The 25,561-nt window shown below is 34.2% G+C and overlaps 2 protein-coding genes across 9 annotated transcripts; one reads left to right on the top strand and one right to left on the bottom strand.

Annotated features, from left to right (window-relative positions):
* Window positions 1–3,902: 3,902 nt before the first annotated feature.
* LOC118043126 (conserved oligomeric Golgi complex subunit 1) lies at window positions 3,903–10,812 on the top strand. Of its 3 annotated transcripts, none has more exons than XR_004686578.2 (7): window positions 3,903–6,250; window positions 6,434–6,628; window positions 7,138–7,418; window positions 7,987–8,166; window positions 8,279–8,456; window positions 10,119–10,433; window positions 10,579–10,812. XR_004686578.2 is itself a non-coding variant. In XM_035050978.2 (6 exons), the coding sequence occupies exons 1-6, from the start codon at window positions 4,043–4,045 to the stop codon at window positions 10,290–10,292; spliced, it is 3,216 nt and encodes a 1,071-aa protein (XP_034906869.1). In that variant the 5' UTR covers window positions 3,903–4,042; the 3' UTR covers window positions 10,293–10,812. The 3 variants fall into 3 exon arrangements, 1 of the variants encoding a protein (XP_034906869.1); XR_012170930.1 differs by having other exon boundaries at window positions 10,536–10,812; XM_035050978.2 differs by having other exon boundaries at window positions 10,119–10,812.
* Window positions 10,813–16,772: 5,960 nt separating this feature from the next.
* LOC118043124 (protein ASYMMETRIC LEAVES 2) lies at window positions 16,773–21,773 on the bottom strand. 6 transcript variants are annotated; one of them, XM_035050976.2, is made up of 3 exons: window positions 21,060–21,773; window positions 18,795–19,488; window positions 16,773–17,559 (listed from the first exon to the last, which is right to left on the bottom strand). In XM_035050976.2, the coding sequence occupies exon 2, from the start codon at window positions 19,471–19,473 to the stop codon at window positions 18,811–18,813; it is 663 nt and encodes a 220-aa protein (XP_034906867.1). In that variant the 5' UTR covers window positions 19,474–19,488; window positions 21,060–21,773; the 3' UTR covers window positions 16,773–17,559; window positions 18,795–18,810. The 6 variants fall into 6 exon arrangements, with proteins under 6 accessions (XP_034906867.1, XP_073267944.1, XP_034906868.1 ...); XM_073411843.1 differs by having other exon boundaries at window positions 21,084–21,773; XM_035050977.2 differs by lacking the exon at window positions 21,060–21,773 and adding an exon at window positions 20,059–20,710.
* Window positions 21,774–25,561: the final 3,788 nt, after the last annotated feature.

Raw genomic sequence — 25,561 nt, 5'->3', positions numbered from 1 at the left:
CGGTAGAGAAAGTCTTGTTCACGCATTTACACATTATTGTGGATTTATTGTTCTTTTTTTTCCATTAAATTTTTATTTCGGATGATAATTATAATTGAAGACCAATTAGTTCTAATTTATTAGAAGAAACAAATTCGAAAGGCGAAAGATCAAAGTAAAACAGTAAAAAAAGGGGCTCAAAATGGATGTCGTGTCTAGAGTTACCGCAAAGTAAACTTTGATCCTTCATATTTACAAACTACATAATTTAAGCTCCTTTAGATGTTGAAGATTCAATTTTAGTTCCATTTATTTTATTTTATTTTCAATTCCTTATTAGATAAAGGGTAATTTCAGTTTATGATGTTATAGAGATGAAGTTCTTGTTGATATTAATTCCAGCCATGAAAAGGTGGTTTGGCCATGCATCTAACTTTTTTTTTTATGTGTTCTTCATAGGTATTATTTATTTTATTAGAAATAATTTACAAAATCATATATTTTTTAAATTTTATTATCTTTTAATTTTTTTTATTTTTCAGATCTAGTCTTGTTTTTTTATTGTTATTTTTTTTTATTTTAGATAATTTTTTTTTTGAATTCATCCTTATTTTTTTATATAAGATTTGACCATTGCTTTTTTTATTAGTGTTTTTTCTATTTTAGTCAAATTGTTTTTATTCTTCAATATTAAAATTAGTTAGGAATAAAATTTTTAATTCAACTCATGTAAGCGATTTGCTGCATTGTTTATTTATAATCTAATTGTAACTTAAAAATGATTGCTTTGTTTCTTCTGCGTGGAAGAATTGATGCTGTTTATTGGGAGGAGGGGCTGCCTAGCTGTGATGAAACCTTCCGAATCATGGAATCTTAATTAGGATACACATTTCAAATTACTTTCTGAGAGATATATAGATAATTCCATCATTAATATGATTAAAATATATGGTTTTTTTCAATTTCAAATTCCTAAGTTGCTTCATATGATAGCCACTGCAGACTTATATGATCGTTAACTTCAGGGCTTGTGGAATTAGTCAAGGTACGCGCAAGCTGGTCCAAACATTCATGTTAAAAATAAAATAAAAAAATACATGGCTTCTTTTGGCGAACGAGGCAGTGTAGCAATTAGTTCGAGGCTAGTAAAGAGAACATTGAGAATTTTAAGAGTTGGACTTTCCATGTTCCAATGCATGGTTTCTTGAATCCTTTTTGAACAAATAAATAAATCTATCCTCTTTTTTTATATATATAATTAAGGGGAAATTCCCTTGGGAGGCAAGTTTCCGGTCCTGTTACAATACAATTATCACCTAATCAAAACCTTCGACTTGCTGTGTAAATCTTGGAACTCTTTATAATAATAAAAAAAGAAGAAGAGATTATTAGAAGGGAAAGGCTTGAAGTCAAAAAGGAAGGGAGAAATGGATGACAGGTAAACACTTGAATTACAGGCTTGTTAAGGAAGGAAGTGAAATAAGAAAAGGAAAACTCGAGTACCCTGGCCCTTGAGTTTGTGCTTGGTAGCGCTATATACGCGAGGGTTTATAAAAATATTTTTAATTGAAAAATATTAAAATGTATATATTTTTAATTTTTAATATTGCATATCAAATCTATTAAGGTGCTGTTTGGTATTGTTATTGGACAATATTTAAAAAAAATTAATATTTTTGTTCTAAATTATTTTTTAATGTTTTTGGATTATTTTAACCTGTTGATGTAAAAAATAATTTAAAAAACTAAAAAAAATTATTTTAATACATTTTAAAATAAAAAATATTTTGAAAAGTATCACTTTCCCATCTAAAAAACACATTAAAAAGCATTATTTTATTTTATTTGGATAAAAATAATTTAAAAATACATTCAAATACAAAAATAAACTATTCTAAAAATTGTTAGATTTGATGGCTGACTCATCCCAATGTGTTGGCTGGTGTATGTTTCTTTCCTTTCTTGAATCAGAGATGATAATAGATATTATAAATCAAGTTTGTATTTAATTTATATTTGAATTTAAATTCAACATAATTATTTATATTTAACCCAAAACTTGAGAGGTATAAATTTTTTAAAATCTAAATCAATCAGTATTGACGAATAATAAACACATAACCATCTATACATTAAAAACATAAAAGCTGAGGAACAAATGGTTTGTAACTTGTTTGAGAATATGATTATGATTATTTTTTAAATGTTTTTTATTAAAAAAAATATATTCAAAATAATTAGAAAACATCAAAAAATATTAAATTAAAATAACAAAATAAAAAAATTATTTTTTTAAAAATTATTTTAAAAACGTGCTTAATCAGCCAGTTTTCCCAATAAAAATAAAACAATTATTACTTGCACAATTATGGGGCAAAAATAGTGCAATAAGGCTACAACAACATTGTCACGGAACAACAAAGGAGAAAGTGGGATATCCTACTTTTGAATAATTTACACACCTAAACAAATAGAAATTCTTCCATGATAAATATTTGTCACTTGTCACATCATCCATTCACTGTCGAGCAAAAGAATTTCGTTTGGAAATGTATATAAATCATGTTTTTTTAAATTTTAAATTTAATTTTGATTTAAAATAAAATTTTTTATATTTTGAAATTGTTTTAATGTACTAATATTAAAAATAAAATAATTTTTATTTTAATATATTTATATAAAAAAACACCACCATATTACTATAATTCTAAACACATCCTCTTGAACTTATGAAGAGAGCCAAAGTGTCGCAAGTTCTACATTTGTTGTTGCGAGTAGATTTGCTGCTGCTGGATCAGCTGAAGCCGTTGCCATCGCGGAGTTGCTCCTCCCAGGAGAAGAGAGTGGGAGTGAGCAAGAGGAAGGGAAGTGATGGGCATGTCCAATTTAAATTCTGTTTTTTTAACTTCAACCTGATTCGCAAAAACCCTAAATTTTCTTTCTATGTATATAACTGTATTTTATGATTTTAAAGCTATTAATGCATTTCAAATTGAGTTAAGTATAACATTATCCGTGCCCAATCTAAATCCGATTTTTTAACTCCAAGTTGTTTTTGAACTTGATCTATAAAAACCCTAATTTTTCTTTTTATATAAGTATTTTATGATTTTAAGGCTATTAATGCATTTGAGATCGGGTTAGGTATAATATAATATTATCCATGCCCAATCCAAAATCTGAGCTCTTAACTCCAAGTCTCAGCCAGGGCCATGAACTATCAAGTTCGACCAGGTAACTTGGCAAATGAAACTTGCCTCGAGGTTAGGTTTTGTCGTTTGAAGAATTTCACCTACGTTTACAGATAGCAACTTCGGGTCGGTTCCTGCAACAGAAGTCTGAGCACAAAACACTGCCGTATTATTGTGTTCAGAAACATTGAAATCCACCGACTCTCAACCTAAATCCAGAAACATATGAATGATGAACTCTTAATTCTCACACTGCAACAATTAGGAAAGCTATCTCCCTCTATTTAAATTTTAATCCTTTGTCTTCTGCCAACAAGCTACATTTATCAGAAACCGGAGGTTAATTATGATGCAGATTTACATATATTAGAAAATACGACGAGAAATGTCTTGCGGGTGGCTCGCAGATTTAGCATGAACAGGGACAACAACCTCTCACCAATCCAATTTGGTATCTTCCCAGAGAATTTGTTGTCTCCAGTATCAGGTGTTCATAAACCTGTGCAGTTTTGTGAAGGCCACGACAATTTCCCAGAAAGATTGCTGCTCCTCAATTTCATAACTCGAAGCCAAGGTAGCGAGCACCATTCCAATGCTGTTACTAATTTCTTTTCTCCTTCATTTTAACTCTACTTTTTATTCATTTTTACCACATCACAAACGAAAATATAATAAATGGAGGGTCAGTTCAGTAAATTTACCATCACTATAAATATAATAGACAACCAAATTCTTAAATCTCACATCCCATCCAGATCTAACCCAAAAAAAGAAGAAAGAAAAAACACAACCCTTCTCTCTCTTTACTTTAGTTCACCCGCTAGAGACGGCTTCTCTACCTACATGTAAAATCAATTAAAATTCATTCAACAATGAGAGTATCTACCCCCTCCGTCACCGACGAACGCGCCGCCTCGCTAAGCGGCGGAGGGTACCGAGACGCCGAATCACTGTTCCGTACCAAAGCAATCCCCGAAATTCGCAATGTCGAATCGGAAACGCGACAACAAATCGAAGAAAAGAAAGAAGAGCTTCGTCAATTAGTCGGTAACCGATATCGTGACCTAATTGATTCGGCCGATTCTATCGTTCACATGAAATCCTATTGCGAATCAATCTCTCGCAATATCGCGTCGATTCACACCAACATTCGTTCTCTTTCTGCTTCTCCGTTATCAGAAACCCCCAAATTCACAAGCCCTAACTCTACTCGTGGTAACAGCTATGGGATCGCATGTCGGGTCAAGTATTTAGTTGATACCCCGGAGAATATCTGGGGATGTTTGGACGAATTTATGTTTTTGGAGGCAGCAGGGAGGTATGCACGTGCAAAACACGTACAGAGTAAGTTGGTGAATAGGGATTATAATAAGATCTTGTTGAATTTTCCACTCTTGCAGCATCAATGGCAGATTGTGGAGAGTTTTAAAGCGCAGATTTCGCAGAAGAGTCGCGAGAGATTGTCAGATCAAGGATTGGAAATTGGGGGCTATGCGGATGCGTTGGCTGCGGCTGCAGTGATTGATGAATTGGAGCCTGATCAGGTATTGGGTTTGTTTCTTGATAGTAGAAAGTCGTGGATTTTGCAAAAATTAGGGGGTTTTGGCGGGGTTGATGTAAAAAATGATATTGTCAGTGGTGAGGTTGTCGTTTTTGTGTTTTGTGAAGTGTTAAAGATAATTCAAGTTAGTGTGGGGCAAGTAGGGGAGTTGTTTTTGCAAGTTTTGAATGATATGCCTTTGTTTTATAAAGTTATTTTGAGTTCTCCTCCCGCTTCCCAATTGTTTGGGGGGATTCCGAATCCGGATGAGGAAGTGAGATTGTGGAAACTGTTTAGGGAAAAGCTCGAGTCTGTGAATGCTGCTCTCGATAAAGAATATATTGCCAGGACTTGTATGAGTTGGTTGAGAGATTGTGGTGGACAGATTGTGAGTAAGATTAATGGGAAGTTCTTGATTGATGCGATTGCTACTGGTGGAGAGCTTGCAGTGGCCGAGAAGATGATCAGGGAGACTATGGATAGTAAGCAAGTATTGGAGGGAAGTTTGGAGTGGCTCAAGAGTGTTTTCGGGTCTGAGATTGAGTTGCCTTGGAGCAGGATTCGAGAGTTAGTTTTAGAAGATGACTCAGATCTCTGGGATGAGATATTTGAAGGTGCTTTTGTTCAGAGGATGAAAACAATTATCATATCACGATTTGAGGATTTGGTCAGAGCTATCAATTTGGGAGAGTCCATTTGTGCAACTGGGGAGACTCCTGGTGAACAGATTGACTTTCAGGCATACTTGAACAGACCATCCACAGGAGGTGGGGTTTGGTTTATTGAACCCAATACAAAGAAGTCTGGTCTAGGTCCTGGTCATAAAGCATCGCCTGAAAAAAATGATTTTCATAGTTGTCTCAGTGCATACTTTGCTCCTGAAGTCAGTCGAATCAGAGATGCAGTGGACAGCTGCTGCCAAAGTGTTCTTGAGGACCTGCTCAGTTTCTTAGAATCTCCAAAGGCAGCTCTCAGGATAAAGGATTTGGCACCATTTTTACAGGACAAGTGTTATGAGAGCATTTCAACCATATTGACAGAACTCAAGAAGGAGCTTGATAGTTTATATGCTGCAATGGGGAATGCCAACAATGTTGGTCAGCGTGTGCCTCCTGCCATAGTTGTTGAGAAATCTCTTTACATTGGGAGACTCTTGTTTGCATTTCAAAACCACTCAAAACACATTCCAGTGATACTGGGCTCTCCAAGATTTTGGGCTAAAGATACCATGGCTGCAGTTTTTGATAAGTTACCATCGGTATTGAGGCAATCTAGATTTGCGAATGAGTATCCTATCCCTGACAGTCCTGGCAGACAATCTCCCACCAGCTCTAAAAGACAGAGCTCATCTGCCACTGCTGCTTTGCGTGGAGCAAATGAAAGTGCAAGCCCTAAACTTGAAGAATTAGGCAGAATCATGAAGGATCTTTGCATCAGAGCTCACAATTTATGGATATCCTGGTTATCTGATGAGCTTTCAGCCATTCTTGCTCGGGATCTTGGAAAAGATGATGGATTATCGGCAACAACTCCCTTGAGGGTATGTGGTGTTTGTTTGACAATTTATCTTTCTCTTCTTTTATTTTGTTTAAAATATTCCCTGTATCTCTGTTAAGCATCTTAAAGAGATGTGTGCTATTATAGAAAACAGTACTTGTGTTTGCTGTTAAGCATCTTTATAGAAAATAGTACTAAGCTTTGTCATCCGCTGAATGTGGGGCAGGGCTGGGAAGAGACAGTAGTCAAGCAAGAACAATCTGATGAGAGTCAAGCTGAAATGAAAATTTCACTCCCATCCATGCCTTCACTCTATATCATCTCTTTTCTGTTTCGGGCATGTGAAGAAATCCATAGAATTGGAGGTCATGTACTTGACAAATCAATTCTGCAAAAATTTGCTTCAAGCCTATTGGAGAAGGTATGCAACTTGGCTGGACAATTGACTCTACTTGTTCCACAAACTCTTTTTTAATGTGGTGATGTATGTGTGTATATACTTGATTTTTATTGCCATATTCTTATTCTTGAGCTTATTTTATTGATTTTTTTTCTCTTTTTGTTTTTTAAATAGAAGTTATGAGGCCATTTCTTCATCCTTATAGTGCAGTGTTTCCTCATTAGCAATCTCAGATTGGTATTTCATTCATATTCCATTGTTGATTTGCAATGTTTTTACCTTTTAAGAGTTTCTTTCCTCGTCCTTTCATTTTTCTTGAATCTCATTGTAAATCGTAAACATTCTTGATTACTTGCACAGTTAGAATTCCTTGACTAGCTGATTTGCTTTTTTTTTTTTGGGTCTATTTTTTTTTCTTACGGGCTATTTTTTCAGTGGTGGCTTAAGTTAAGAGAAAATGAGTTTAGTTTAAAATTGATCTATTGCATTTTCTGTCGTCTTTGTATGTATTAACTGTATACCTCGTGCAGGTTATTGAAATTTATGAGGACTTCCTTTCCTCAAGAGAGTCTCATCAGTCTCAAGTGTCAGAGAAAGGAGTTCTTCAAATTCTGTTAGACCTAAGATTTTCTGCTGATGTTCTCTCTGGTGGTGATTGTAATATTAATGAGGAGATATCTAGAAATCCAAAGGTGAAAGTTCCTTTCAGGCGGAAGCAGGAGCAAAGCCAGATGAAATCAGTCTCTAGAGAGCGTATTGATGGGTTAATCAATCGTTTTTCACAGAGACTTGATCCCATAGATTGGCTTACGTGAGTCTTTTTCATCCTTAATTTAAAAGGAAAGCATGGAAATTTTTGAATAAGTACAACCTTGGACTTCTAGTTCTAAAGGTTGTTTGTATTTCCTTGCACATGGCATGCCCTTGATATTACCATTCATAGGGATTGTTACGATATTATGGCTTTAGAGTCATGGTTGGCATTCTCCTTGTTAGGTCAAGTTGATATTACCATTCATGGGGATTGTCATAATCTTATGGCCTAAGAGTCATGGGTGGCATTCTCCTTGTTAGGTCAATTGTTAAGGCCACAATTCAGACAACCTGGTCTCTGATAAATTATTTAGGTTTTTTAAGGTCTCAAATATAGTATAAATTTGTAAAGTAAAGGTCCGATTTTAGTTGTCTAGTGTCACTTTTAAATGTGTACTATTCCATCCACTCTCAGGGGGCTTCTTTCCTTTTGCATGTCCACATGCTATTTGTATTTTGAACTATTGAAGCATTCATTTATTCTTCCGTTGTGATTGGGAATTATGGTATAATTGAATATCTGTTTTTCTGACTTAATGATTCTCTGTTGTATTTTTACTTGTTAGGTATGAGCCATACCTGTGGGAGAATGAGAGGCAGTCATACTTACGGCATGCTGTCCTTTTTGGGTTCTTTGTTCAGCTAAACCGGATGTACACTGATACAATGCAGAAACTACCTTCTAATCCAGAGTCAAATATCATGAGATGCTCTACTGTTCCTCGCTTTAAATACCTTCCAATCAGGTTAGTGTTTTACATGCATTTTTTCGGATGTCTGCCAAACATTTGTACATGATATTTTTCACTGCTAGTCTCTTAATTGTCCACTGCAACTAATTTCATCTTAATTGTCCAGTGCGCCAGCATTGTCTTCAAGAGGGACAACAAAGACATCCATTCAAGGAACTGCAAATGATATTTCTTCAAGAAGTTCTTGGAAAGCTTATACCAATGGAGAGCTTTCTCGAAATATTGATTTGGATGAAAACACTAGTTTTGGTGTAGCAGCACCCATTTTGAAGTCTTTCATGCAGGTACAGCTTTCTTTCTTTCTTTCTATATCTTGGCCTGGCGGGTCTGAGATTCAGAAGATGAATTTCCCTGAATTCTTCCTTTCCAATTATTAGATTATTGAGAAAAGGAAGAAAAGAAGCGTGGTTTCTTAATCAACAGGACTCTTCCTTAGTGGCAACAAACAGAAACCTGATTTCTTAATCAACAGGACTCTTCCTTATTGGCAACAAACAGAAACCTGAACAATAATAAAGCCATTAACAAATTTTGAGAGCAGAAGCTTGAAGTTAATTTGACATAATGGCAGAGTACCATGTTAGACGAATTAAATATCTGCATTCTGGAAAATAGTGAAATAACTGGTTTAATTTATGATGGCAGTAGATGATTGGTGGTGCTGTCAGCAGTGTCTTGTATGCTCAACTGAGGTTAGGATGCACATTGGTTCTATGGATCCAAAGCTCAAAGATTGGCTTTAAGGCTTATTAAATTCTAATTGGATCAGAAATGTAGTTGCACTTTACTTGCAGTTTCTGGATGGCTGCTTAGAAGCTGTAATCGTTAATCTGGGGCACTTGGTTGCCAAAGAACTGAAAGAACCCTGGTGTTCTTGTCTTAGGATTTAATATGATTAGAACAAGGAACAGACTGCTTTTGTGGAGAAGCGAATCTAGCCTGGTTTATATTTGCAATTAGTTGCATGAGTGCAGAAGTATTAAAAAGGAAAGGTTAGGGAAATGACTAAGCTATCAAATTTATGTGAAGGTATTTCTCCAAAAAACAATTGTGCAGGCTGGGTGGTTGAAAATCTCTCAAATCAGATTAATGTCTGTTTTTCCTTGTTTGGCATGATGGATGGTAGGGGGGTGGATGAGATAAATTCCTTGTTTGGCATGATGAGTTATGGAAGGAAAGGAAAGATCCTTCCTCAGTTTTTCCCACAATTTGGCCAAATTGGTCTCGATCCTCCTCTCCCTCTCTCGTCAGCCAAACAACTAGATGGATGGATTAACATGCATCCTTTCTTCTCTTCAACCTCCCAGTTTACTCTTCTATTCCCCCACCATATCCATCCTTTCTGACAAACAAGTGCTGTTTTTAAGAGTGTATGAGGTGGAGCATGATTTTTGGCAGGGGTCTTTGAATTCTTATTTAGGTTACTGGCAATTCCATGATCTATCAAGAGTAGGATTGAAGCTTCAGGATAGAAGAATTCTGACAGTACATGCTGATCTTACAATTAAAATATATGTACAAAACCAATATAACCCCTGGGACCTGCAATTAGAATTTATGCTTTGGATATTTGGAAAGCAGTAGCATTCAGACTTAAGTAGAGAAAGATAAATACTTGTCTTAGACGTGACAGGGAGATTGGAAAGAGTTTATTATTTAATCAGTTAAGCAAACTCTCTCAAGTTCTGTTGTTAATACAAGAAGTTCAACAGATAAAGTTATCAATGATGGTTGCACAAATGCTTATATTCTTTATTTGATTATTGCAAGTGAACATAGATTTGATTCTAGCAAGTGTGATAATGTAAAATTTGAGGGATGGCATGCCCTGTCTCATTGTTGGGACATTTCTTGATTTAATTTGGTGTCCAAACATAGCTTCATTTTTCTTAATTTATTTGAGAAGCTAACATTATTATGACAACAATTTTCCTTATAATGGCCAGGTCGGAAGCAGGTTTGGAGAGAGCACATTAAAATTGGGATCTATGTTAACTGATGGCCAAGTAGGCATATTCAAAGACAGATCAGCAGCTGCCATGTCAACATTTGGTGATATTTTACCCGTCCAGGCAGCTGGCCTTCTTTCATCATTTACAGCTACCAGATCAGACTCTTGATTTCCCACTGAACCCTGAAGGTGTTGCTTCGTATTTAGCTGCACATTAAGAATGGGTGGCAATTTCACGATTGTGGGCGATATGTGAAGAAAAGGAGAAGCATCCGGAAGTTTAAATAGATCCAGCGGAGATCAAAAGAAGGTATTGTGTTTGCCAGTCTATACTGTAGAAAGAAACCAATAAAATCTCAGCAGGGTATGAAGAAATGTGATTGGTTTATACATGATGTTATTTTGTATATAGAGACGGTTGCCTCTCTTGACTGTTGCCTTCATCAATGCCACAGAAAAGGAGGTGAAGCTTTATACATATGCTGGGGTTCTCGAGCGTGTAAAGCAGAATATCGAGCAATGTATTCTTACATGGTGTGTGTTTCAGTTGCTTCAGAGTTCAGAGTTTCTCTCTAGTGAAGTTAGTTCATAAAGCAGAAATTGCACTGGACTGTCCCATTAGATTTGTATTTGTTTAATGGATCTCCTTTTCAACTGAAATAAACAGTATAGAATATTGGTTTTGAAGATGATAAGTGTTTAGTTTTGTGGTAGAAAATCTATATTTAGATTATCTATATATGTGTTGCCTTCTAACATCTATATACTTGCGTCTGCTTTTAAACATCTAGTAGAGATACTAATGTGCCTTCTCAAAGAATAATATCGTGTATTTTCTTCTCAGAATCGTCCTCCTTTTACCTTCAAGTTTATGAGTATTTGTTGGAAAAAAGAAAAGAAGAAAAGAGGAGATGAAAAGGAATTCCCGACTTTGCAGTTTCCAATCTAGTGTGAATGACGTGTTCAAACCAGTGCTCTATCTGAACGTGTGAAATTTAACAGCACAAAGCCCACATAAAATGAAGCAAACGAGCATATAGAATGATATAGGAAGGTTCAGGTAGCCCTTGACTATATAAAGCCCGGTGACATAAAAAAGAGCTCATGTACACAGCAGGCCGGACCAGTCTTAAGAAGATCTCGAATGCTAGTCCCCCTGGCCATCATGCTGGGTTCCACTTAAAATCAGCCCCATACAGTGTGGTGCGACGCCGCGACCGCGACCATGACCATCTCGGCCTAATCTCTGTGAGGCAGCCTTGCAGTCAAACAACTTGCGTATTTTATATAGTAACCGAAAAACATTATGTTCATGCACGTAATTATCCTTGGAGTTTCCATTGACAACGTTATTAACGAAACTAAAAAAAACAGTGTGTAAACTTCTCTTTATAAACGACCCGTTTTTGACATTTATGGAGGTTAACGCCGCCCCTCCTTCCGGTCATCCCCCGAATCTGCTCTGCTAACACCCAGAGATTAATTCTTAAAACATATTACCGTCTCTTTCTTGTATATACAACTCCAGTTTAATAATCATCGACGCTTCATGATTAAAAAATAATAATAATAAAATCGTTGAGGCTCCCGTTGAATCAAAAACGAAAAGAAAGAAACCACAATCCTGATACTCAAGGTTCTAATTCCTTCTCCCTTGCCAGGTGGAACGTTGTCATATAACTAAAAGAAACACCGGGAGCGTTACCATTGTCCTTCATTTTACCATCACCCGTTATTTGATAAGGTTTTGATTCTAATCATCCTCCCCATTCCTGTTGTCGGAAATTGCAGTTAATTTGGCATAAAAAATAGGCCTTCTATTAATTTGATAATAAAAGTGAAGTCATGTTCAAATTAAGGAGAAAACTTATTAGCGGTCAAGTTCAAGTTTTGAGTAAATCGCTAGGATCATGTGCACAAGTACCTCTCTTGTGAGAAAGCTAACATGACTGCTGTACGTGCTGAAAGAAATTTCAGCATATACAGCATTAAATGTAGCCATGGCGCTATCTCGAGGATCTTTGGTGAATGCTCCACACGCGCATGTTGTCAAGGACTAGTGCTTTAGTTAATAATCGTTAATTACAGATTAACTATCAGAAAAGTTGAGGTGTATATATGATTTGACTTGATACTACATGCAGACACCATTGATTTGATCCATTCATTTATTTAAATAGCTAGTCATGTGCAATGGTGTGTGGGACTAAGGAGGAAGAAGGGTATTAAATAATCCATTCATTTAACTTGATATTTTCGAAGTGAGAGGAAAAGAGAGGTTTGGAAGGGGGGGGACAAAAGGCATGTAATTAAGGTACGTAGCGGAGGGATGGAGAGAGCGAGAGAGAGGGTAGCAGATCACAGATGTTGCCGCTGAAAATGCTGTTTTGTTCTTTCTCTGCATTCCCATTCCCTTCTCCGTCTCTCTCTTACTGTGTGTCTGTATGCTACTTACTGCTACATGTTAGAGCACGGGGAAGCGTGTAAATGCCAAACTCCAAGAAGGAATAGAAAGAAGAAAGGTTTAGTCAAGTCATCCTCATATGCCTTCTCTCTCTGATTTGTTCTGCATGATTCATAAAGCTTGGTCATGGTGTTGGCACTGTCCAATAAATGCCATGGCATTGAGTGGGGCTAATGTGGTGTCATGGATGGATGGACGCCATGGGGATTTGGAGGAAAGGTCAGCGACGGACAACCCGAAATAAATGCTAGGGCTTACAAATTAGTCTCTGACTGCTCTCACTACCCCAATTTTGGTATCGTTAGGCGTGCCCCTGTCGGGATACCCCCTGCCTTTAAAACCGTCCCTTTCACCTGCTGAAACGCCTCTCCTCGTCAACTATCCGTCGACTCCATAGCGTGAGCTTGGCATCGTTGTTACGACTCTTACAGCTTCGGTTTGGAGAAAAAATAAATTTAAAATGATTTATAAATTATAACTTCTTATGATCAAGATTAATTTAATTAAGAGCTGTAGTTTATATTTTGATTAAAAAAAACTTGTAAAGTTATGTATGTTTTAAGAGCTATAGTTTATTTATAAATTACTGTACTATACTACTACTCTTTTCATCCTAATTAACTCCCCACTCTTCTAGGGTTTTCATTTTCCTTCTGGGTAATGTCTGATAGAGCAACAATCACAAGCTCCACCGATATTCCCCACTGGCTATATGTATATTTTCATTTTCCCTTTCTTCTCTTTGTCAATGCTAGCTACCTGCTTGTAATAATGGTTAATTTAGCCGTGCAAGTCTAGCATTTATCGACCGTCCATGCGACACGTTTTCGAACGTTGGAGGTCCTTACAGAGGCTTCTTAGAATCACCTTTTTTGGAGGAGTTGTTCCCTGGGTTTTGAGCAGCCGACCCCGTTACTCAAACATGGTGCCTACACCCAAGATTCAAAAGATTACCACTGCAGGACACAGACATTGATGTCCTGACAATTAACAAGTCATGGTTCGCTACATATCGTCATGCAAATCATGTGAAAACATGTAAAATCGAGACAATTCGACTCCAATCACACCCATATGCATGCGTCAGCTGTTCTTGTACTGTTGAGTATGAAAGAGAAAGACAGTGAGATAGGCCTGGGCAGGCATTAAAAGGAGGAGTCATCATTGCAAAAGTACGTCATCATTGCATGTCTTGCAAACAGTGCGATTTTATGTTCGTTTCTTTTTTACTACGGTTCACCACACAGTTGATTTGATTGTTAAAAAGGGTCGAAGCAGCATGCATTTGTATGGACGCTGGCCTTCTTTAACCTTGCATTATTTCTCAACTTGAATTCCCAGCTTTTCTGTGCTTGATGATCTGTCTGTGGTTCTTGCATTGCAGTATAATTAATTAGTAATAAATGGCTCCTTTTTCTCCATTGGCATTTCCCCTGCAACGGCCTTTCATGCTTCTGGCATTCAGCAAAAGAGAGGATTTTTTCTTGGGGGTCTCTACACTTTCCTTTTTGTCTTATTCAGTTGTCTTCTGTTTTTGTCCGGGAAATGCCCTTTGCTCAACAGTATCCATAGCAATTCTTAACCAAATCAGCTCAAGCATTTTTAAAATGTCACGCACAGATATAATGGTACAACTATTGCTGTGTGTGTGTGTGTATATATATATATATATAGGGTAATTAACACTTACACAGTACTGCTTCTTCAAGTTCTGCTACATCCCATCTGAAGATCTTAGCTTTCATAGATCAGAAAGAGGATACGCTGCTAGCATCTTAGCTTTCATAGATCAGAAAGAGGATACGCTGCTAGCTTGTCTTGGAAAGATACGAAGCCCTTGCAGTAAAACTTTTGACATCATTCTGCCCGTGCATTTATGGAATCCTTTATTTTTCTCTTCCAATCAATTTGCTTAATTATGCCGTTATCATATATATTATTTAATCTCTGTGTTTTTATCTGAATAATTATTTTATCCTTTTAATTTTAAATAAAAAACCCATGATATTGAATCCTTCTATTTTTATTCAGTGATTAGTTTCTGAAATCCATGTTATAAAAAGTTAATTTACTCAAAGACAAAATCGATATTTTAGGATTATGAACAAATATGTAATAATCCAATTCTAAGCATGATTGGATTAGTTAAATACACCTGCAAGATTCGTTAAATATATACTAATGTGATGCCAAATTAACTTACTGCACATTGACATGTACAATAAGGATGCATGAATGTTTTGTTTTATTTTTATTTTGAGTGTGCGTGCTCTTATTTTTTCTATTTAAAATATATGTAGTTTCATTTTTTCTATTTAGGGCGTTTTACACTTTCAATAATTTATAGTCTAGGTGTTTTTAGTTTTAAAAACTAACAATATCTGCTTTATTTATATCCTTAAATAGATATATTTGACCTAGTTAAAAACAAGTAGATAACGTTTTATTAAATTATTTTATTAAGTTAATAGAAAAGAAACATGCGTCGAAAAGAGTAAAATCCAAGAGAAAAACATCAATTATTGGGAAAAGGGATGCCAGCGTGAATGCAAATTTAGTGAAAACTAGATGCGGACCCGTGATATATATGATGACGTTGAAATGCTGTCAATATGTTTCAAAGAACAATAAAAAAAAATGTGATTTAGTTTGGAGACCCGATTAAATTAAATAAATTGGTTTATTTTAATCAGGTAATAAAAAAATCATGACAATAAATGTATGCACTAATTTTTTTAAAAAAATTATAATGATAATATGAGATTTTTTTTAAGGAAAAAATACACAATATAACTCAATTCTCAACCCATTAAATATAATTGGATAAAAAAAGAACCTAAAAAAAAATACAAGTTAGCATGATCAACTTGTAATATCAATAAGCAGGACTGAGCCAATCTGGATTATCTCGTTAAATTCACGGAACAGGTCTCGAGATCATGATAATATAAAAGAAAAGAAAACGATGAAAATCTTGAAGCTAGTTAAAAAAAATAATAATGTCAATCTGCATTAACTTTCTAAACTCATGATCTTGGTTATTAAACCAAAAATACCTTATTTGAAAAAAAATCATGATACTAAATTCCAAAACAATCAAATATTGAAGGTATAAAATTTTTTAAAAATAATTATACAAAAGGATTCAAAATAAAAAATTAAAATTAAAATAATAAGGAGCAATATTGAAATACAAAATAAATTTTATTTTTTATTGAAAGGTGAAATTAGAAAAAAATTAATTTCACAAAAGAACAATAAAAAAATAGAATGAGGATAAATGAGGATCAAAACTGAAATAAGAAATACAAATAATTTTTTGATTGAAGGGTAAGAATGAAAAGAAAAATCAATTCAATATTAAAAGGCCAAAAAAATAATCGAAAGGATGAAGATCAAATTGAAAAAAATAATATATGATAAATTAGGATAAAATAATAAAATTAAAAACAAATAAAACTTTTACAAAAAATCAAGAATAAAAATCAAAACAATAAGAATTTAAAGTTAAAATATTATAACAAAAGGGTGAACCTATGATTTTCAGGGGAAAAGATAAAAAAAAAAAAAAAATTCATTAGCAACAAACTAGGCCACCAAAGCTGACACGCGTCACCCCTCTAGAAAGAGGATGCATTGGTGTTTTCAACGACACAATAAAAAAAATATTTTTTGGATGATTGTATGCGCCGGCACTGTTTGTGAGGCTCAAAAGCTCCTACCTATTGAACAGTGCACCACACGTACCTATACTTTTTTTTTTATATCAAATATAAATTATTTTCTAAGTATATCTGATAATAATAATAATAAAAAAAATAGCCTCTTAACACCCTTTGTAATTTTATTTCTTTTAAGGGTGTTTGGGTTTTATTATGCTTTTTGTTTGTTTTCTGTATTTGGTCAAATATCAAATTATTGTTTAACTGACATTATACTAACAAAAAAACTATAATAAAATTACAAAAATAATGGATACTCATAGATGAAATTTCTACTATATTTATAACATGTTTATTATCCATATATATATATGCGCACATGATATGAATGTATATATATCGAGATGAGTTTGAATTTAATTTAAATTGAATTTGATAATATTTATACAATTTATTATTCATCTATTAAGATAATTATTATAAAAAACTCATTTTTCTATATTGGATTGAATACGTATGCATGATGAAATTGCCATCTCATTTGACGGAGAAAACCCATTAATTACACAATATTTTTTTCATGAGCTATATGGATTAATTTACAATAGAAATTGGTGTGGTTTTCATATTTTCCCTAGCTGCTTTCTGGAAAACGAATTCGTCAATCTTGCACCCCTTCCTTTCCTCCAAAAAAATCCCCAGACGCTAAAATTAAGTATACCTTATATATATAGTTTTAAATCAAGGTTTCTTCATCAAAGCTAACTTACATAGAATCTTTACAGTGATTTTTTCAAGTCATTATCACCTCAAGTACGTACGAGAGGGAACAAGCTTCACATAGGATTCCGAACTAGGTGAAATTGAGAAGTCATCACTTAAAGCAACCATGTTCAACAATAATTCATGACAGAAGCATCAAATGGTAGACCAAAGAAAGAAAAAGGGTAAAGAAAAACATGATTAAAATTACAAATATATAGAATTGCTGCCTGTGCTCACTGTTCAAACAGAAAGAGGTTCAGAGGATGGAAACAAAAAACAGACCATGCATGCCTGCCAGCCATGGCACATTGTAAGAATGCTAGCTACTGTGAGACTGGAAGAGTTAAGCACGTCCCTCCATTCTTGGCATGGCAAGAATATACATATCTTGCTTTGATCGAGAGGGTTACACACACATATAAACTGAGACAACGCGCAGCAAAAATTTCTATGACGAGGTGGTATTCATTCGATCGAGATAGAACATCCCATCACTTTCTAGCATTTTTTTTTTAATCTAGAGTAAATCCCTTCGATGTGGAGCCCTGCATAAACGCCAAAAGAAGAGAAAAACGTTGATCAAGAGAGCTTGATATAGACTTTTAGGTAGCAAATTGTTGCGTGTTCTGACATTTTTAAATGGTTCTATGGGATCAAGGAATATGTGGTGTCAAAATGAGATGATAGTTAACTGGTTCACGCAATCGTGGGCGTTTGATGAATTATGAAGGCTGATTCTGGAGAAGGACACAGCAAGTCTGAGACTTGTACAGTTTGAACGTACAGTGGACCAAAAACAGTGTTCATGAATCAAACATTATTTGACAGCTATGACTCGTCTCTGCAGTAGTGTAGAGAGGATTCTTGGTATAACCTTGGTCAACAGAGGAGGACGACAGTGTTTGCTCCTGTGAATCCATGTCTAGCTTCTGGTTCAGTAAATATCCCAGTTGGAATCATGCTCTAATTTCTACTGAAATAAATAAATACATTTTACTATATCCGAGTAAAAACTTCACATTCCTTACCGCGACTACTTGAGTAAATAATTCCAAGTCTCGGTAGAATTGTGCTTTCTTTTAAAAAAAACATTGACGGGAAAACACTTATAATATTATATATCCCACTATACTAAAAATAGGTTAAATTTTATTTTAACAATTATAAAATAGGTTATTTTTGTATTAAACAAGTTGATTGATTATGTTAGACAACTCTCATATGATTTAATTTTAAATCTAGATTAGATAAAAATTCAAATAAAAAGGTTTTAAGATTGAATATTCATGAGATAAATTTAATAAAAATAATATATAATTCTCTAGGATTTGGAATTTTTTTATATTCAAAATAATTTTTTATCCAAAAAATAGCATAGCATGACATGCAAACTAGTGTAATTAATCCTATGAGAATTAGAACCCTCTAATGAACCAACAAAAGAGAACCCCCTTTCAATTTCTCAGCAAATTAATGACAACTTTTATTTTTCTGTTTTATCAGCCTTTTACTCAGTCAAAATTTCAAAACTTGCAGTTGAGAGAAATTTCCAAGTCAACCTAAAAACATGTTATTTTCCAAAAAGTTATCTTCTAATTTATTAATATATTCCAACCCTAGTTTCATGAATTCTAGCTATTTCAAAAATGCGCGACCCTAATTTAGTAATTATTATTGTTATTATTACAACTACTACTTATATATCCACCACAAATTCTGATAAAACGGAAGACAAAAAGCAAAACCATGGTAGTAGGAGGCAAATGAACATTTTAATTACCTGCGGAAGAGAAACCCTAAGAGGGGTCAATGGTGCGGCGGTCATCCCCAGCAGCGGCTCTAGGTTGCTGGAAATGATTAAGTTGTCCAATACTTGCAGAGACATTCATAGCAAGAAGGCTTGCATCGTAGTTATTCCCAGCATCGAAGCTTCTCATCATCTGTTGCTGATCCTTGGGAAAAAACTGATGGTGGTAGTGGTGATCCCTACTTCCACCTCCAGCTCCAATCAAATTGATCCCAAGGTTTTGCGGATGTTGGTGGTGATGGGCTGTTGCCGTGGCTGTCGCTGCAGCTGCTGCGGCCGCAATTAGTGATCCAGCATGGCCAGTGATGCCCAAGTTCTGATATTTGGAGAGTTCTGATTTTGCACAGCTAAGATCTATCTGCAGTTGGCGAAGTTGGTGCTGAAGGAGTGAAATGACTCCAACGCAGCCATAAACTGGGTCACGGAGGCGCATGTCAGCCTCATAGGCCAAAGAATTGACAGCATCTTCTCGCTGAGAAGGGTGCAGTTCGTTGAGAAGTTTTGTGACATTGCTGGCCCCAAAAACTTTATGGACATTAGAGAATTTCTGTGGCTGGTCAGGTGGGAAGTAGGGAGCAAAGACACATTCAGTTTGACATTTACGGCGCAGAAACTTACAGGCAGCGCACGGAGAATTCGACGACGAAGCCATCTTCCACCTTCTCCTCTGAAATGCAACCAAAACATGAAAAAAAAAACATCAAAAGCCATTAGTACGTACTTAAATAAATTGACAAATAAATGAAGAATAAAGAGGTGTGATTTTCTGTGTGTACAACAAGTTATATCAAATACCATAACGTACGTACGGATTGAGGGAGCAATAATCAGCAAACCCCAACTTGAGAAATTTGAGGACTTTTGTTCTTAATTTGACATAAAAGCAATCATTCAGGGAAAAGTATGTAATAAGCCTGGTATCTAGCTAGCTAGGTGAAGCACAAAAAACAACCCAATTAAGGTTAACAGAAAAGAAGAAGAAGAAATGAATTGTTAGATGATGGAATACACATTAATGAAATCTTAAAGATACAAGTAGCGGTGCGGCTGCGAATCCTAATTTTAGGGTTTGGGGTGTACTTATTTAGACGATGGGATCTAAAAAATGTAAAGAAAGAATTTAACTAAGGAAAGAAAAAACGGAAGACGAACACAAGAAATGGTAAGTTGACAGCTTCAAATAAATACGTTGGAACAAAGTTTCTGCATATAGGACTCTTGAAAATGGAAAGATTACCCTTTTCAGGATCTGTGCCCTGTAACTACTGGTTTACTCTTCTGATTGAGGAATCAAAACAATCCTACTGCTTTTGGATGGAGATTCAAAGATCTAGCTCAAAAAGGCCAGTATGTAATACAATAGCTTATATATATGGTCAAAATATGTCTATCAGCATAAATTAAGCAACTGATGGAATCTTCTAGTTTAGAAAATTACGGCTACCAAATAATATACTCTATGTCTCCTATCTCTCTGTATCTATTTATGAATGTTTATGTCTATAAAAAAACCCTATGTAGTTGCATCAGCAAAGGGAACTGCACAGAAAGAAAAGAAAAGGTGATGTTTAAGGGGAGCTGGTTGTAGGGTTTAAGGAGGCCGATGGGGGCTGATGGGAAGGAAAAAAAGGAAGAAAGAGCTAGGGGAGGTTGATTTTAGTAGTTGAGTTTTGTGGATTGGATCTCGTGTGGTAAAGGTTTTGGGTCTCACTGTTTTCGATGGAAAGATTTGGGGATCGAGTAGATCTCGCTTGAATTTCATACAAATGCTAGCTATCATATTCTAGGATTTCTAGCTTCTGATTGCTTGCTTCTTCATTTTCTCTAAATACTTTTTAAGGTTGAGAGACGTGTGGAAAGATCTTGGGATGAACCCATAATACTATATATATATATATATATATATATATATTGTAAAACAACATCTTATATAAAAAGCAGCTATCTAGCTAGGTAGATGAAATGAAACATATATATATATATATATATATATATATATATATATATATATATTCGATGAAAAGGAAAGATCATAAAGATATAAATGGGAAGAATTAGCTTGAAAAGAAAAAAACTCTGACTCCGTCTGTGGGAGATCTTGGGATGAAGAATTTCCTTAATTCTATTCTCTTTGTCTAGGGAGTTCAATTAATAGAATATATCATGCTTGGAGTTTATAAAAAAAGATATAGAAAACGATGCATATGATATGATAGATAATGTAAAGGAGGATAGTACTAGTACTGCTTATGGGTGCGTGACCTCGATTTCTTCAGTCAAACTTTTCGTTCTTTCTTTAACCCTTTACGGCCATTATTGGTGGATGAAGGGGATGATCTTTCCCTATCAAAGAAAGGAGAAGAGAAAAGGGGGAAGAGAAACGATCCTTCAAAGCTAAGCTTTACACCCAGATTTTGAGTATTTTCCTCCTCCTCCTCCTCCTTACTATTTTTTTCGAGTGAGAATTACCTTGCTAGTTGATAGTTGAAAAAATGAAACAAGAATGCCTCCTCTCCTTATTACGCCTGTAGTGAAAATGATGTGCTAATGCAACAAGACAGATGATAAAAAAAGGGCTCATGCACGTTTTTCTTCTCTTCTGGGATCTTTATCTGTTCTCAATTTCTTAGCCGGAACAGATAATATGCATATAAAGATGATGACGATGAGCACGTAGGCACGGCTAAGGTACAGGGGCCGGGGGAGAAGTGGAAGAAAAGGAGAGAGAGTGTGCGTGTGCGTGTGAGTCTTACACTTGGGTAGAGAGTAGAGAGAGAGAGTGGTGTGTGGGAGGTGATATCAGCGAGGGAGAAGGGGAAGGTGCCCCCAGAAGCAGAGGCTAAGGAGACGGAGAGAAAGCAAAAGCAGGCTATGAGTGAGTCAATTGGAGAAAGAGGTAGAAATGTAGAGAGAGAGAGAGAGAGAGAGGAGGGAAGTGAGTGAGTGATTGAGAGTGAGAGGGGGGGAGTGTTTGTCTGTTTTTGTATTATTTCTATTACCAATCTCTCTTCCAGCCATACTCAGACTCCTTTCAGAGATTTGGAGCATGTTGTGTTGTTTTGACATGACCTTTGATCTCTCTACAGTGCACACTCCTGGTATCTAGTACCATCATTTTTATTTTTATTTTCATTTTTATTAGTTAACTGACATGTGTCCTCCCCTGCCGTCCCAAGTACCAATCATCTGCGTGCTTAAGTGAAATCATGATTAAATGCTTCCATTTGCTTTCGTGAATACATTGCCATCATTTTTGTTTATTGGTAAATTGCTTTGCCAAATACTCCACAAATTATGCCCTCGCAATCATAGTAATCAAACCTAATTTGAAGTTGAACCAGTAAGAAGTTTTTCTTGAATTATACAGTTAACCTGAATTAATGATAAATTTTTTTAAAAATATATATTTAAAATTTTAATATTTTATATAAAAAAATTAAAAAATAATTTATGTGAATATAAATTATACATATTGTAAATAATGAAGTTTAAAAGATTATTTCAAAAAAAAAATTTATCCTACATTAAAAAAATACTATGTTACCTTTTTAAATTTAAATATTTAAATCAATTTTTTTTTTATCTTACGTTGAAAAAACATAATTTTTTCCGTATAAAGATATAGTGTGTATACTAAAAAAGCTTTAAATTTTACATTAAAAAAATAAAAATATTATTCTAGTATCTATATAGTGAATTTTAAATTAGATCAATAACAAATAACGGGTTGACCAAGATTTACCGAGTTTTTGTTTATTCTGGTCTTTTACCTTACCCGAATTAATCCAGTTACAGGGTCGTCCGAATCTCGAATCGACCATCCAATCCGATTCAGGTTTAATAATTATGCTCACAATTCAAGTAACTTGCCCAAGAGATAACAACTAATGTTTATTAGTTATTTTTTGGGGTTTGTTTAAAATAAATAGAAATATAAAAATTCAAGATTAAAATTTTTTATTATTTTTAATAGTCCATGAATTTTATTTTTTAAAAAGACCACATAAAATAATTAATAAAATATTACTAATTACTTGCCAAGCATTATAAAATTTTCCTCACAATCCCTTATTTCACAGGGAAAATATTATAATACTAAAACTTTAATAAATGATATTTTATTAGTTATTTAATAAGAATTATTTTTTTAAAAGATAAACATGAGTGAAAAAAATACATTATTCATTAAAAATAATAAAAAATATCTTCACCTACTACTTTTATCTCCAATTGATATTTATTAATTTCTATAAAAATTAATTTAATTAAATGAATAATAGAAGGCAACTATTTAGGCATCGTAAAATTTGTCACGTAGTTTCAAATTGCGAAGAAAAGTTCTTAAGAGATATCTTTAATGGTTGTGGAACAAAAAAAAACCAGAATATCAAATAATCTGTACATGACGTGGACGTGCCTGAACTTTGCCTCCCGATCCTGCCGTGGTCCCCAGCTACGAAACGGAGAACAAGAGAGCAATTCAAACCAAGCGTCGACCACTGACCTGCACTCAGGGTGGTTGGATGCTGTGCAGGCCGTTCAAAATATTTACTATTTTATGTTCAAGTTGACTGGCGGACCATGATTTAATCAAGAGGAAACTTACTCGAAGATTTACATAGAATTTATATTTTATCTTATGAAATCTAATGCTCTTCTCATAATTTTTTTATTAATTAAAAATATTTTATCTTTTGAAAAACATTTAGAGAATGCTGTGTTCAAGAGCGTTGCCTGTGTACATAATTTGTTTTGAAGAAATATTGCCGAGTAATTGCATTTTCACATGAAATAATTTGTTAAAAGAAATAAATTAATACAAGCAAATTTGGCTGAATAAAATTATGCTGCAAAGATTCTTCACATATCTAATAATGATCAATCTGTTAATTCTTATACATGCAGTGAGCCTATTTTAAAATATATCTCTAATTAAGCCTTAAAATCAAACAATTGAATATCTTGCATGTGTGTTTAGTTATAAAGCTTATTTTTTTTTTTTTTATCACCGTGGAATTTCGAGGTAGTTTGCGGATACCTTGATTAATCTCATAGGTCCTGAAATAAACGATCATGTAAACCTCCAGTAACATTATATTTGCAACAGCATAGTTCGAACTTGAAATTATAAAGATAGCAAATCCTTTAATTCTAAGTTATTACTGCTGAGCCATCTGCTATGTGGTTAGCCAAACCCATTTTAAAGTAGGAAGAAAATGTAAATTACTTGAAACCCCCCAATAAAAAACCCAAAAGTTACTCTTCTTTTTTCTTTTTTGTTTAATCCCGAGGGACATCTTTGTCATAAGAAATAGCAAAAAAGGACCATTGGAGAATACGTGAGCATCCAAGAATTCAATCGCTCGGTTTCACACTCCAGTACTTGTTAGGGATTAAGAGGGACAATATAAGGACAAAGTGATCAGTTTATCTTAATTATAATAAAATTCATTATTATTATTATTATTATTATCAATGTTTTTTTAATAATTAAACCGAAATTCCGTAATAAATGGATAGATACGCTTGCAGCAAGGTAGCAGGAGGAGACCTGGTACTCTCGCAAGGGAGACAATGAGGAGTATGGCAATGCTGTTAAAATATTGTTTGTTTATTATTTTTAATTATTTTTTTTAGTATTTTTATATTATTTTAATGTGCTGATATCATAAATAAATTTTAAAAAATAAAAAATTTATTTTAATATATTTTCAAGTAAAAATCATTTTAAAATACAACTTTTATTATATTTTAAAAAAAACCTAAAAGCAAAAAGTTCAAAACAAACACAATGAACTAATTGTTATTATCATTTTAAAAATGTGTTTGTTATTGTAGTGTGACTATGTTTTTTTTTTTTTTTTTTAATTTAAATTATTATTTTTTTTATCATTTTAATATATAATATTAAAAATAAATTTTTAAAAAATATTATTTTAATATATTTTTAAAATAAATAACATTTTTAAAAAAAATAAATGCGATTGAAATAAATGAAGTAAACTGATCATCCACCCCATCTTTTGATTAAATTATATATAAAAAACAACATAAACATTAAATACAACACTATTTTTGTTTTTTTTATCTGCCTTTGCATGATCCAGCAGTAGACCGGTATCTGGGCCAGTGGTTACGTTCCTAATTAATTTCACCTAGGAACCTGGCCCTACGCGGTTCTCCTCTTATGGTCACCGGCCGGCGGCCACCATTTTATTACACAAACTGTGCGTAGACAAATAAGGAAATTTATATTGAAGGGATGATTTACAAAAGCAATTAGGCCTGCCTGCTCTTTTGCCATTTCAAGAACTAACAAGTGATTTCAGGGCAGCAATCCGGATTACAGAATGAATTTTGCAACTGATATCAAAATTTCAAGGATATATTTGCCTTAACAAAAATAAAATTTCACCCACTTTACAAATTAAATGTTTCATGGACTTGTAGAAAAACAAAAGAACAAAAGTTTTGGCTCCGAAAACTTATTTTTTGTTAAGAAAAAAAGCTTCGTAAAGCATATCATCACAGAATAAATTCTCCTAAAATCCCAGAATTCTTCAAGTTTTGCATGTCTTCTTAGCTTTTACATATACATATGCAAATAGCAAACGTTTGATTCTAGTCGAGCTCATTCTGGCCAGAGTTTCTGCCAGAGGTAATGCCAAGGTGACGAGAATTGATCCGATCTTTTGCTATCACCTGCAAACCAACAAAGTATTACATTAATATACGGAGTA

This window comes from Populus alba, chromosome 10, assembly GCF_005239225.2.
Source record: "Populus alba chromosome 10, ASM523922v2, whole genome shotgun sequence".
Taxonomy (NCBI): domain Eukaryota; kingdom Viridiplantae; phylum Streptophyta; class Magnoliopsida; order Malpighiales; family Salicaceae; genus Populus; species Populus alba.
This window is presented reverse-complemented; position numbering and strand designations above follow the sequence as displayed.